This window comes from Mirounga leonina, unplaced genomic scaffold (genome assembly GCF_011800145.1).
Source record: "Mirounga leonina isolate KUSES-001 unplaced genomic scaffold, KU_Mleo_1.0 Mir_197, whole genome shotgun sequence".
In the NCBI taxonomy this organism is placed as follows: domain Eukaryota; kingdom Metazoa; phylum Chordata; class Mammalia; order Carnivora; family Phocidae; genus Mirounga; species Mirounga leonina.
This window is the reverse complement of record NW_023270494.1, coordinates 1,416,853-1,428,512: the sequence shown is the minus strand read 5'-3', so window position 1 is coordinate 1,428,512 and position 11,660 is coordinate 1,416,853. Positions and strand designations below refer to the sequence as shown.

General features: G+C 61.3%; 1 protein-coding gene across 2 annotated transcripts in view; it reads left to right on the top strand.

Annotated features, from left to right (window-relative positions):
• BAHCC1 (BAH domain and coiled-coil containing 1) overlaps positions 1 to 2,840 on the top strand; it is a 60,370-nt gene extending 57,530 nt beyond the window's left edge. For both annotated transcript variants that reach the window (XM_035025798.1, XM_035025799.1), the window contains exon 27: positions 650 to 2,840. In XM_035025798.1, the coding sequence (XP_034881689.1) occupies positions 650 to 856 (207 nt within the window). In that variant the 3' untranslated portion in view covers positions 857 to 2,840. The remainder of the gene's footprint in view (positions 1 to 649) is intronic.
• Positions 2,841 to 11,660: the final 8,820 nt, after the last annotated feature.

The following is an 11,660-nucleotide window of genomic DNA, read 5'->3' as shown; positions in this document are numbered from 1 at the left end:
GGACCTAGGGCAGGTGCGGGGACCTGGGGGAGGTGGGGAGCCTGGGGCAGGTGGGGGACCTGGGGAAAGTGGGGGGTCTGGAGCAGGTGGGGGAAGTGGGGGAACTAGGGGTTGGGGGGCCTGGGGGAGGTGGGGGAAAGTGGGGGACCTGGGGCAGGTGGGGGGCCGTGGGGAGGTGGGGGCAGGACACCAGGGGTAGCAGGGACGGCAGCCAAAGCAAGACGAGTAGTCCCATCTGTGGAGGCCCCCTCCCCATCCCCCACACCTGGAGGCCCCCCAGCTGAGGGCTGAGGCGCTGGAGACAGGTCACCGGGTCCCTCCCCGGCTGCACCCCCATGGCTCCGTGTGAAAGCAGGGTGGTTTCACCGGCACCGAGACCGCCCATCCGCAGCAGCCCCGCCCTGCCCCCCAATGCACACCCACACAGAGAAGGCCTCCAGCACCCTGTCTGCTCTTCCGCGGGGAGAACCCGAGTTTGCAGATGGTGCAGAAAGGAGCATTTCTCGGACCCTGTCAGGCCCCGGGGGGTCCACGGTTCCAAGGCTGATCCAAGTGACCCTCCCAGAACGGAGAGGCCCGTCCCAGACTGGGTGGGGCTTCCCTGCCAAGGCCCCGGCCCAGCTCCCTGCTCCTGCCCCCCACCCCCCAGAATGCGCTGTACCAGTCCTGCCACGAGGACGAGAACGACGTGCAGACCATCTCCCACAAGTGCCAGGTGGTGGGGCGAGAGCAGTACGAGCAGATGACGCGGAGCCGGAAGTGCCAGGACCGGCGGGACCTCTACTACCTGGCGGGCACCTATGACCCCACCACGGGGCGCCTGGTGGCGGCCGACGGAGCGCCCATCCTGTGCTGAGCCTGGCCGAACCGAGGGAGCAGCTGGGAGCCAGCATCGAGTCAGCAAATACGCAAACCCAGGCAGGCAAGGCGCAGGCTTCGCATTCCTTTCCCTGGGGAGCGGGCGCGCCTGGTGGGGGCGCCGGGCCGCTTCGGAGGGTCCTCCAGCCTCTGCCGCCTGGCCCCGCGCTCCGCGTCCCCATCGGCAGTTCCCGAGAGATTAGAATCCAAGCCATATTTTCCCTAGTACCTCCGACTGTCTCCCACCAGGGAAAGCAGAAATCAGGTGTGCTGTCTATTTATTTCTCTCTGTAAATACTGTATTTCTGCGGGAAGTTTTATGGAAAAAAATAGTGGAAAAGGATTTTTTCCCCACACGCGTGACGAGGGTGTATGTGCATGCGTGTGCGTGTGTGTGTGTGCGTGCGTGTGTGTGTGTAGGTTTCGTTCTGGGGGTTTTCGTTGGAAATGCACTGTTTTGCTCAGCCTAGCTGAGTTCTGACAGGGGCGTCTGTGGCAACAGAAGCAGCTGGGGGTGGGGGCGGTCACGGGGGGTGGACGGGACCCTCAGTCCCTGCGCTGATCGCGGAACCGCGTGAGATGGAGTCACACTGCTGTTTCTTCGCTTTTGATCCACCTACGAGGAAACAGGAAGGAGGAAACGTGTAGCGGGGGTGTGGGGCGGGGGAGGTCACGATGAGGGTCCCTGGGGAGAGAAGGGTTTCCAGAGGCTAAAATGAAAACCAGGATCAGCCGGTCCCCCCAGCCTGGGATTGTGACAGCCATACATGTATCTTACCTCGGTTTAAAACAAAACAAATATGAACAAATGTTTTAAAGTATCGATACGAAAAAGTGATGTTTTGATTTTATTTCCTGAATATTCCAAGGTATTTCTGATTTCCGTTGTGATGGCCAGTTTGCCCAGCCTCCACTCAGAGCAGGGAAGGGACCAGCCCCCACCAACTCACGTGGAGGTTCCGGGGCCTTTTCTGTGGCCACTGGGCAGGGCAGGTGGCCTGGCGGGCAGGCCAGTGCTTGGGGTGTGGGGCCAGCTCGGGTCCCTCCTGCCTGCCCGAACCCACGCCTCAGGGGCTGTTCACCCTGCACCCAGACCCTCAGCACCACCCCGGGAGCCTCAGAGTATTTGTCACCCCCTCACTTCTCCTGTGGCAAGAGAGACAGGGCGAGCCAGACCCATGGCCCAGTGGTCCTTGTCCCAGAAACATGGAGGGCCATGTGTCCCCACGTGCCACCACACCCCCTGGGAGCCCCAGGAAAACCCCCAAGTTAGTCACTGTTCCTTAGGACGAGTTTTTGTGTGACCACAGACCTGCAGCCCAGGTCCCCAGGAAATGTGGGATGTCTGTGGGTGCCCGGAACCCCAACCTAGCCCCTCTCTGCCCTTCCTTTCCAGCCGGGAAACCACCCCGGCCCCACCTCCCGCTTCTGGCTCCATGGGAAGTACAGGGGCAGGGAGGGGGCCCCCTGCACCCCAGCTTACCTCTCCCACCCCGTTCTCCCCTTTGTCTCGGCACGAGTGCAATATTTCAGTCCTGGCGATCACCCGGGAGGCGGCGCCCGAGGGCCTGCTCGCGGCTGGACAAGCAGAGTGGAGAAGACGCGCCGGGTGCCAAGGCGCTGAGTGGGGACAGCCCAGCCACAAAAGTTAGAGCGTAAGGCTCTCTTCAAGCCCAGGCACTGAGCGAAGGAAAAGACCCTTCTCTTGGCCCTCGCACTGACTCTCTCCCCTCCGTCCCTCTACCCGTGCATGTGGGCGGTGTGGCCCGCCCTCTGACCGCGGTTAGACCTGGCGGAGCTCGGCTCTTGTAAATGTGTAAACTAAGAGGATGGTTGGATTTTTTTTTTCAATGTAAACACTAAAAACAAACAAACAAAAAAAAACACAAAGGTTTTATGAACAGCAAACTCTATGTAAAGGCATTTTAGTATTAAATTTTTTATTGATAACTTGCTTAAGAATAAATATATGAACTATTGTACAGGTGGTCAGTGGTCCGGAATCCTACTGTGCCTTGGTGTCCGTGTGCACGTCCGCGGCGACTCCCCGGAGGCCGTGGTGTCTTGGGGGGGTCTCAGCCGACGTGCCCGCCTCCGGGCCAGGCCTGCCCCCCAAGTCAGCCAGAGGGGACCCCCTCAGGGCTCGGGGCCTCACACGCGTGAGGGGACTGTGCGACCAGAATGGGCTTGGGGTGGCTTTGGCCTTCAAGACCTCTCAAGATGAGGGTCCCTTTTTTTACACATCTCACCGGAGGTGAGTCAGACGTCCACGTGGCCAGGGCAGGTGCTCCTGGAGGAGAGGAGGGGAAGGTTAGCCCCCCGCAAGGCACAGGCACAAGGGGAGGGGAAGGTGGTCCCCAAAGTGCCAGCGAGGGGAGGGGCCTGGGCAGACCAGACGGCAAACACCCTCCTCAAGGAGAGCAGGAATTTATTCATTCAACAAACATCATCTCCGCTGATAGCCTGTGTAGGGGTAACAAACAACAATGCTCCAGATTGTTGATGGAGAGCTGAACCCCCAAGGCTGGAGGGTGTCAGGAAGCGGGTACATCAGGGGACTGGGAAGCCACCCCAACAAGCCCTTAGCTAGAGAGAGCCGTGCCCAGTGAGGCTGCAGGCCCGAGGTCTTTCCAGAACCCCACCACCTAGCCAGGGAGGAGGCACTCCGTTTTCCCTCCACCTCCAGGGTCCCTGGGGAGGGAGGTCCCAGCTGGGATTACAGACCCCAGGAAGGGGACTCAGATTGGGGCAGGTGTGCAGGGCAAGGTAAGTGTGGGGAGTGGGGCTGTGACAAACACGGACCCCGCCGTGGGCGTGTAAGGAGCCGTGGGCTGTTCACACCTGTGCATATACACACACAACCCCCAACCCACCCTGGGGCTGCCCTCAGCCAGCTCTGCTGACACCCCACTGCCCTTTCTCATTTCCTCCGCGGGACCGACCTGGCCAGAGAGAGCAGAGGGGACAGGGCCCTGAGCACGGAGACAGGATGGAAGGGCAAGCAGCTCTTCCTGCAGCGGTTCTGAGCCCACCAAGTGGGATGATTAGAACGGGGTGCCTGAGCAGGAGGCCTGGGGCTGTGTACAGTCGGGGCACACGTCTGCTTTGAACGCACCCTGACTGAATAGTCTCAACGCCTGGATTCAGCCATGCCTGAAGGCGGAAAAACTTTGCCCTTGGACTCAGTCCATGAATCAGCAGAGGTGAATTGGTGGGGTTCCAGCCTTGGCGGCCCACGGTCCAAACAACCCAAGGGCTGAGGCAGGGAGGGACAGAGTGGGCCCAGAGGAGGCCTTGGGGGCCAGGCTGAGCTGTGGGACTTGATATGCCAGGAGTAGCAGCTCTGAGGGAAGGAGAGCCTGCTAACCTAGGTTTCGGTGGGCCGGGGAGGAGGGGCCGGGGCAAGGCCAGAGGCTCCGGAGACCTCAGCCTCAGGGGCTTCCACACGTTAGTTGTGTGCGGGGGCAGAATCCAGGGGACCGGGGCCAGGGAGGGGACGAAGGTCTGGGGCCACTGCCTCGGGCTTCTGGGGTCCTTGAGCCGGGATTTGCAACCGTGCCGCCTCCTGCTCACAAGGCCTGCCTGGCAGGGCGGGGCACAGTGGGCACCAGCAGTCACAGCGGAAGTCCTGGAGCGGGGCCAGGGTGGGGTGGGTGACAAGGCACAGAAAGGGCAGCAATGACCGCCCGGTGGCCAGGTGGGAAAGCTCCTGCTGCCTGTCATGGGTTCGAGGCCTCCATTCCCCTGACATTGGTGCCAACCACAGCCAGCCATGGGGGGGGGGACACCAGAGCAGCCTTCTAGACGCTGGGGCACCCCGAGATAGGCAGCCAGGAAAGGACACCAGAAGAGTCCCCCGTGGAACTCCGCTGGATGCTGGGGCTGAGCCAGGCCTGCTAGCTCCAGCCCGGGGCCCCCTGCTGCAGCCAGACTGACAGGGACATCAGGGACACCGTGAGGAACAGCCCGCGAGGGCTTCCCGGAGGAGGCGACACCTGGGCTGTCCTGCAGCAAGAACAGGGCAGGGCGGGCAGAAAGCAGGTGAGGACCCGCCAGTGGCCAAGAGGCACAGGGGCCCGATGCTGGAGCTAGAGTGTGGCAGAGGCCCGATCGGGGTGGCAACCGCACTGTCACACTGTCTGCCGCACAGAAGGATGCAGCCAAGGCTCCAGGCAGAGGGTCCACAGCCCACTGAGACCGCTCCAGCTGCAGCCCCTGGGCCAGGGTGAGGGCCCCGGCCGGCACCCGGGGAAGGCGCTGGCGCCCAGAGAGCAGCTCTAAGGGCCTGGGGTGGGGGCCAGAGAGCCAGGGGGGGTGAGGGTGGGAACGCAGGGGAGGGGAAGGGGGTGGCCAGGGGCCCAGGAACGTGGGCAGGTGAGGTGACCCGGAGGTTGGTGACTACAGGGACACCGCAAGGCGGGGCCAAAGCAGGACTGGGTGAGCCCCAGGAGCCGCACCTGCTCCCATCCCCTCCCCCTCCAGGTGCCTCCCTGCCCCCTCTTGCTTCCCATCTTCACTCAGACAGGGGGGCCCCTGCCTTCTAGAACCTCCCACCCCCCAGAACAGGGCCCAGGTGAGGGAAGGGGGTGGACACGAGCGGAGCCCCAAGGGTTAAACATGCAGGACTACACTTTGATCAAGACAAACGAGCCATTATGTGAAACGCGAGGCAAGATAAATGATGGCATTGGGTGAGCGAGATCGATACAAGTGATGTTTTATCAGGTAGAAATGACAACCCGGCTGATCGCCATTCGTTTTTAATACCACAAACCAATCGGGGGACGAGGGACTTTAATTGTTTATGCCCCAGCCTGGGGCTGGGTGGGAGCCCGCCTCAGACCCAGGCCGGGGACAGGTGAGAGGTCAGCTCCGTGGCCCAGCCCACGAGCGGGCATCTGGGCACTCAGCCAGCCAAAGGCCACTGGCCGGGAGGGCCCCTAACGGCCTCCTGAATCAGTGCAGCTGTGAGCAGCAAGGAGAGACCTGCCTCGGGGGCCCCTGGGTGCCAGCTAAGGAAGTGGACAGAGGAGAGTGACCCGAAAGACTCCCCTGCCTCCTGCCAGGACCCCAGGGGTCCCGACCTCCATTCTCCACATCCCCAGCCCCCTGGCCGTCACCCCGTCCCATTTCCCAGGGGTCCCGGTGAAAGCCAGCACCCTCCAAAGCTGATTCTCCTCTAAAAGCCAGCTTCCTGCGCCCTTCTCTAGGCACCTGACTCAGGTCGCCCACTCAAACCCGGGACAGTGATGGAGGCAGGGCTGCCCCAGGCAGACGGGCCGGGAGGTCACTAAATGAATCCTCTCGGTGCCCACCTGGGGCCCGAGTGCCATTGGTGGGGGTGACGGAGGCCTCCGGAGAGGACAGGGGGAGGCAGGTGGGGCGAGGCGGCAGGTGGGGTGCAGCCTGGCTCTTCCCTGCTGCAGCCCAGGCCTGAGTCCACTGCTGTAAAGCAGGGTCCCTGCCTCTTGCCGCCGATGAGAATGTGACAAGATGAAGGTGAAGTTCCACAAGGTGGCAAAAGGGACTTCTGGAGGCGCACGCACACAGGGCCCTTTCCCTGGGCCCCACACCACTGCCCCAGGTGGGAGTGTGGGGACACACGCCCGGCCCCAGGCTGGATGCACTGGAGCCAGATTCCAGCCCCGTCCAGTTCAGGGGCCCCGCTCTCCCCGACCTGGCGATCCCTCGGGGCCCAGGGAGGTGCCCCAGCAACTCCACCAAGGGTCCTCACAGCCGCCCCAGGGGCTCGGTCCAGGGATTGACAGGGGCTTCCCTGGGGAGCATGTAGGGGGCCACACCCCCTTCTCTGACAAATGATCACAGAGCCTCCTAAGCGTCAGGTACGCACCCTCCTGCCGCCCTTGTGTGAAGGAGGAGGCCTGGGGGGGGTCCCAAAGCCACGAGACATGCCTCCCCCTCTCCACACTAGCCTGGGATGCCATGGCTCCTGTGTAGCTGCCTGCCCAGCCCTGAAATGACAGGAGCGTGGGGGCCCCTGGGGCAAATGCTCTGAGACCAACAGGACCGGAGCAAGAGGACTGAGAGCAAGGCCAGGTGAGCAGAGACGCCTCCGGTGAGAAGGGTTCTGGGTAGAAGCTGGGGTAGGAGGTGTCAATGCCCCTCCTCCCCGCACTGGCTGCCCGTCCCTAGGCCCCAGCTGCTGGGATTTGCCCGGTCAGGAGCACTGACACACCGCTCCTGTGTCCAGCCCCCGGGAGAGAGTCTCCAACAGATCTACTAGGGACCAGACCCCGGGGAGGATTCGGATGGATGGGGTGACTGTGGGCCCTATGGACAGCCCTGGGACGCCCCTCCTTGCCCCTCCTTCCCTCCAGTCTGGCCAGGACATGGGAACCATAGAGGCTGTAACTGGGTTGTGGGGGAGGGGCCGGCCCTCGGCGCTGTCCGGCTCCCTGAGCCACTGCTCTGCAGTCTTGACACCCGTCTCTGCAGAACCTCCCATCCTCAGCGCACAGGCTTGGGAGTCCTGCGAGGGCGCCGTTCAGGCAAGAAGGGGACAGGGTGGCCTGTAAGCACCCCACTCTGCGTTTGGTGCGGTCCTGAGGGGATGGAGTCTGTGGCCCGAGCTCTCCGGGCCTCTCCGGCACTTACAGCCGTTCGGGGGCTCAGACGCCCTTCGACTCCAGGCCTGAGGGCAGGGGAGAGGCCCTCCCAACCAAAGCAGCAGTCATCGCTGTGCCCGCCCAAAGGCTTGCCCCGTTCCTGCCTCGGAGGAGGTGAGCCGACCGAGCGCTGCCAGGAAGGGCTTGTAACGAGCACGCCGCAAAGCCACCTGGTGCCACTGCCAACTTGGAAAACTGTGTCTTCTTAGGTTCCGCATTCCCCCGACATCATCCCCCTTCTCTGGCCTAGCCTGAGTTTTCGGGTGCGCTCTGTCACGGGCTGCCCTAACTTCAGTCGGGGCGGGGGGGGGATCCCCTCCCATGGGCGGGCTGTCTGATTTTGCAGGGCTCCCAAGGCCGACTGCACCTGTCCACAGAGAGAAAAGGCCCAGGACTGACCCGGCACCTCAGGCGTCCCGGGCCAATGCCTACGGTTCAGAGAAAACCTTCACCAGTCCTGTCTCCCTCAGTGGGGAGGGACGGCCGCTGCAGATAGCCAGGGCTGGCGGGGAAGCTGCCAACGCCTCCCATATACTGCAAACACCGCGGAAGCAGCCGTCCCGCCCATCAGGAAAGGGATTTCTTAGTCCTTGCAGATGTGATCTGCTCCCAGCAGGAACACAACTTGTTTGCAGCTCAGCCACCCGTCTGTCATTTCCACAAGTACATGCTGAAGACCCACTGTGTGCTGGGCCCTCTGCCAGGTACTGGGATGCAGAGCTGAGGGGATTCCAGGAAGTCCCCACCTTCCAGGCGCTCAGAGCCCCGCAGGACGGAAGGCCAGCACAGGAGCTGTGCTGGAGGCCGCCAGACAGGGCCCCTTGTCAGTACAGAGCAGCTGCAGGCCAAGAAGTCCAGGTCAAGGAGCCCAAGGAAGGGAGAAGTCTTGCTCCTCTCCCAGGAAACCCAGCCCATGTCAGAAAGTACTTCTAGGGGCATCTCAGCTGCTTCCTTTAACTGGTTTAATCCAAAGAAGAAAATTCAAGCTGAAGCAGCTTTGGGAGGAAAGCAGGCGAGGCTGGCGGGTGGGCACCACCTTCCACCCGCATCACCTTAGAAAACAACGCGACAGAAAACCACCTCTAGGCCTGGGTCCTTGACCCTGGGGCAGGCTGGCCCCGAGGCCTGGAGGAAAGCTGCTCTGGCCCAGCCTGGGGGTGGGGGTGGGGGTGGGGGCTCCACTGAGAAGAAGCGCTCCAGATGGCGGTGGGGGTGAGCTAAACCCGAACCCTTCCCGCAGCGATGGAATGGTTTAGGGGCCGCCTCACAATTTGGTTTGCTGAGAGGGGAAAGTTAAAACCACCCTTTTTATTTGGGAGCCTTTGAACAAGTTTAAGATCTTGCCCCTTGTCAGGAAATCTGCTTTCACTTATAAGAAACAGACTTGGGGGCCGGCAGCGAGCAGGCCGAGTGTCGGGGGACTGCACCGACAGGGTAATTATATTTTTCACCACCGAGCCCTCCGGGCACCCCCTCTGGTCCCGGGGGAGGCACCCCGGCCGCTGGGGCTCCGCGCTTCGGGCGACCCAGCTGGGAGGCACGAGCCCCCGCCCGGCAGCGCTCCGCGCAGGGACCACGTCTGCCCGGGGCCTCCGCACCAGCCCCTGGACACAGAGGGAACGACGCCCCCCAGCCCCGCGGGCCTCGGACACCCAAAGCCCTCGGAGGCCGCCCAAGGCCACTACTCCGCAGGCCTGGAAGGCCCTCCGGCCGCGGGAAGAACCGCCCCTGCGGCCTGGGACCCAGCCTCACCCACCCCGCCCACCCGACCTGCACGCACTGGGCCACGCGGGCTGCCCGCCGCCCTCCGGTCACATGCCCCGGGCTGGGCCAATCAGGGCGCCTCGCCCCCTCTGGCAAGGTGATTGGCTTTAGGGAGTGGGCACGTGACCCACGCTCAGCCAGTCAGGGTCTGCCCTGGGCTCTCGGGCAAGCGCTCCCCTGCGTGGGGGACCCGGTGAGACCCGTGAGCCTGCGTTGCTGGGCGACCCCCGCGGGACCGCCAGTGACGCCTGGGTCTCCTGGCTTCGTGCTGTCCTCAGGCAGGACTGCACACCCAACCCGTGGGGGTCGCCGGATGAAATACAGGACACCCAGTTTAATTCGACTTTCAGATAAACAACAAATAACTTTTAGTATAAGTACGGTCCATGCAGTGTTAGGGATACACTTACACTAAAAATTACTCGTCGTTCGCCTAAATCTCTTTTAAGTAAACGCTACCCCCAGCGAGGAGCTGGAACTCACAACTCGAGATCAAGAGTCGAAATTCTACTAACTGAGCCAGCCAGGCGCCCCTTATCTAAAATTTCAATTTATGGGGCGCCTGAGGAGCTCAGTTGGCTAAGCGACTGCCTTCGGCTCAGGTCATGATCCTGGAGTCCCGGGATCGAGTCCCGCATCGGGCTCCCTGCTTCTCCCTCTGACCCTCCCCCCTCTCATGTGCTCTCTCTTTCTCTCTCCCAAATAAATAAATAAATAAAATCTTTTTAAAAAAATAATGAATAAAATTTTAAATTACACGATATGCTCTATTTATTTGCTACTGTGGGACAGTGGGTTGACCTTGAAACCCAGCTGTTTGTCAAACTGGGTGCTCCTTAGCCCACCTGACCATAAGCAGGTGCACCTAGCAAGTGTCCAGCATGGAGCAGAAAGGGTGGACATAGAGGAGGCCAAGCAGGCCCCACAGCACTGGAGGCCACTCCTGCCACAAACTCATGGCCTCTGTGAAGCCCCATGATCTGCTGACCAAGGAAGAGGCAGGGTGGGTGTGCAGATGCGTCAGCCCCAGGCCCAAGTGGACCTCGGTGCCATCACAGCCCTGCCTTGCAGAACAATCCTCCCTGCAGGGGAGGGGGGTTTGCAGAATGTTGAGCAGAGGCCTGGGCAGGGTCCAGCCATCTGGCCAGACATGAAGGACTTGGAAGGAGCAAATGACATGACTCAGGGAGGTTGGAGAAGGAGAGTGGACAGACATCATGGACTGTGCCCAGAGGCTGAACATCTGCCTGCTCATGTGAACGTCATCGGAGGTCCTTTACAGAAGAGCCCTGCATGGTCCAGTAGGCATGTGACCCACCCCAGGACTGCCTGTCAGCTCGCCTCCCCCCAGTCAGCCTCAGGCTTGCTTCATGGGCTCATGCTGAGAACACAGTGGGCAGGAAGGACGTGCACAAGGACACCACCATGAAACTTTCTTCCCAGGAGCTGACCTAGATCCCCACTGACAAATACCCAAGTGTCAGCAACAACACAACTGTACTACCAGGGGGCCTCGGGGGACCTAGCAGCTGTGCAGCAAGCTGATCACGTTGGGCCCTTCCACCAGGGCATTCCTCACCGGCCTTGTGAACCCCTGGACCTGCCCAGGAAACCATCCCCCTCAGCCCCTGCAACCAAGGAACTCCTTTCTGAGCAAAGGACTATGACCATCTCCGTGCCACACCCGCCCTGGCATCTGCAGCTTGGGCTGAGGGGGTGCAACCCACAGCCCCACATAAGGGCTGTTTCTTGCTCAGCCCCAGACACATGCAGGAGCTGGAGAAGGCAAAGCTTCTGAGGTTGTACCAGTGAACTTGGGCTCTGCTTTCTATCCTGACTCAGAGCTGGGCTGGTCTGCAGTGTGTTACCCAGGAGAGGACCCGGCCAGCCCAGGAAATGGGAGTTGGGGCCACACTGAGTGAATGAGGAAAGGGTGTGGGGTCACCAGGCTGGTCTGCAGTGGGAAGGAAGACATGGGCGGGACCAGGGACCTCAAGAACGTTCCTCCGTGGTGTGCTGATGTGTTAAGGGGGGACCTTTGCAATCCCAGGAGGGTAAAAGGTACAAGGGATCTGACCCCCTCAGCAATAAATGTTGGATGAGCCCACCAGGGAGAGAACCCACCCACCTGAGGCACCGGCTAAAGGCGAGGGCAATATGGAAGGTCAGCAGCAGAGGGATCAGGAACACCAACAGTGGCTTGTGACCCCACGGGGAGAAGAAAGGAGGTCATCTTGACTTGTCTGGGGTTGGATGCATTTTATTCTCTCCTCCTTTCTCTTCCTTCCTCCTGCTGGGGTCTCCCTCCGACCCTCCCCCCTCTCATGTTCTCTCTCTCTCATTCTCTCTCCCAAATAAATAAATAAAATCTTAAAAAAAAAAATAAAAAATAAAATTTTAATTTATACGATA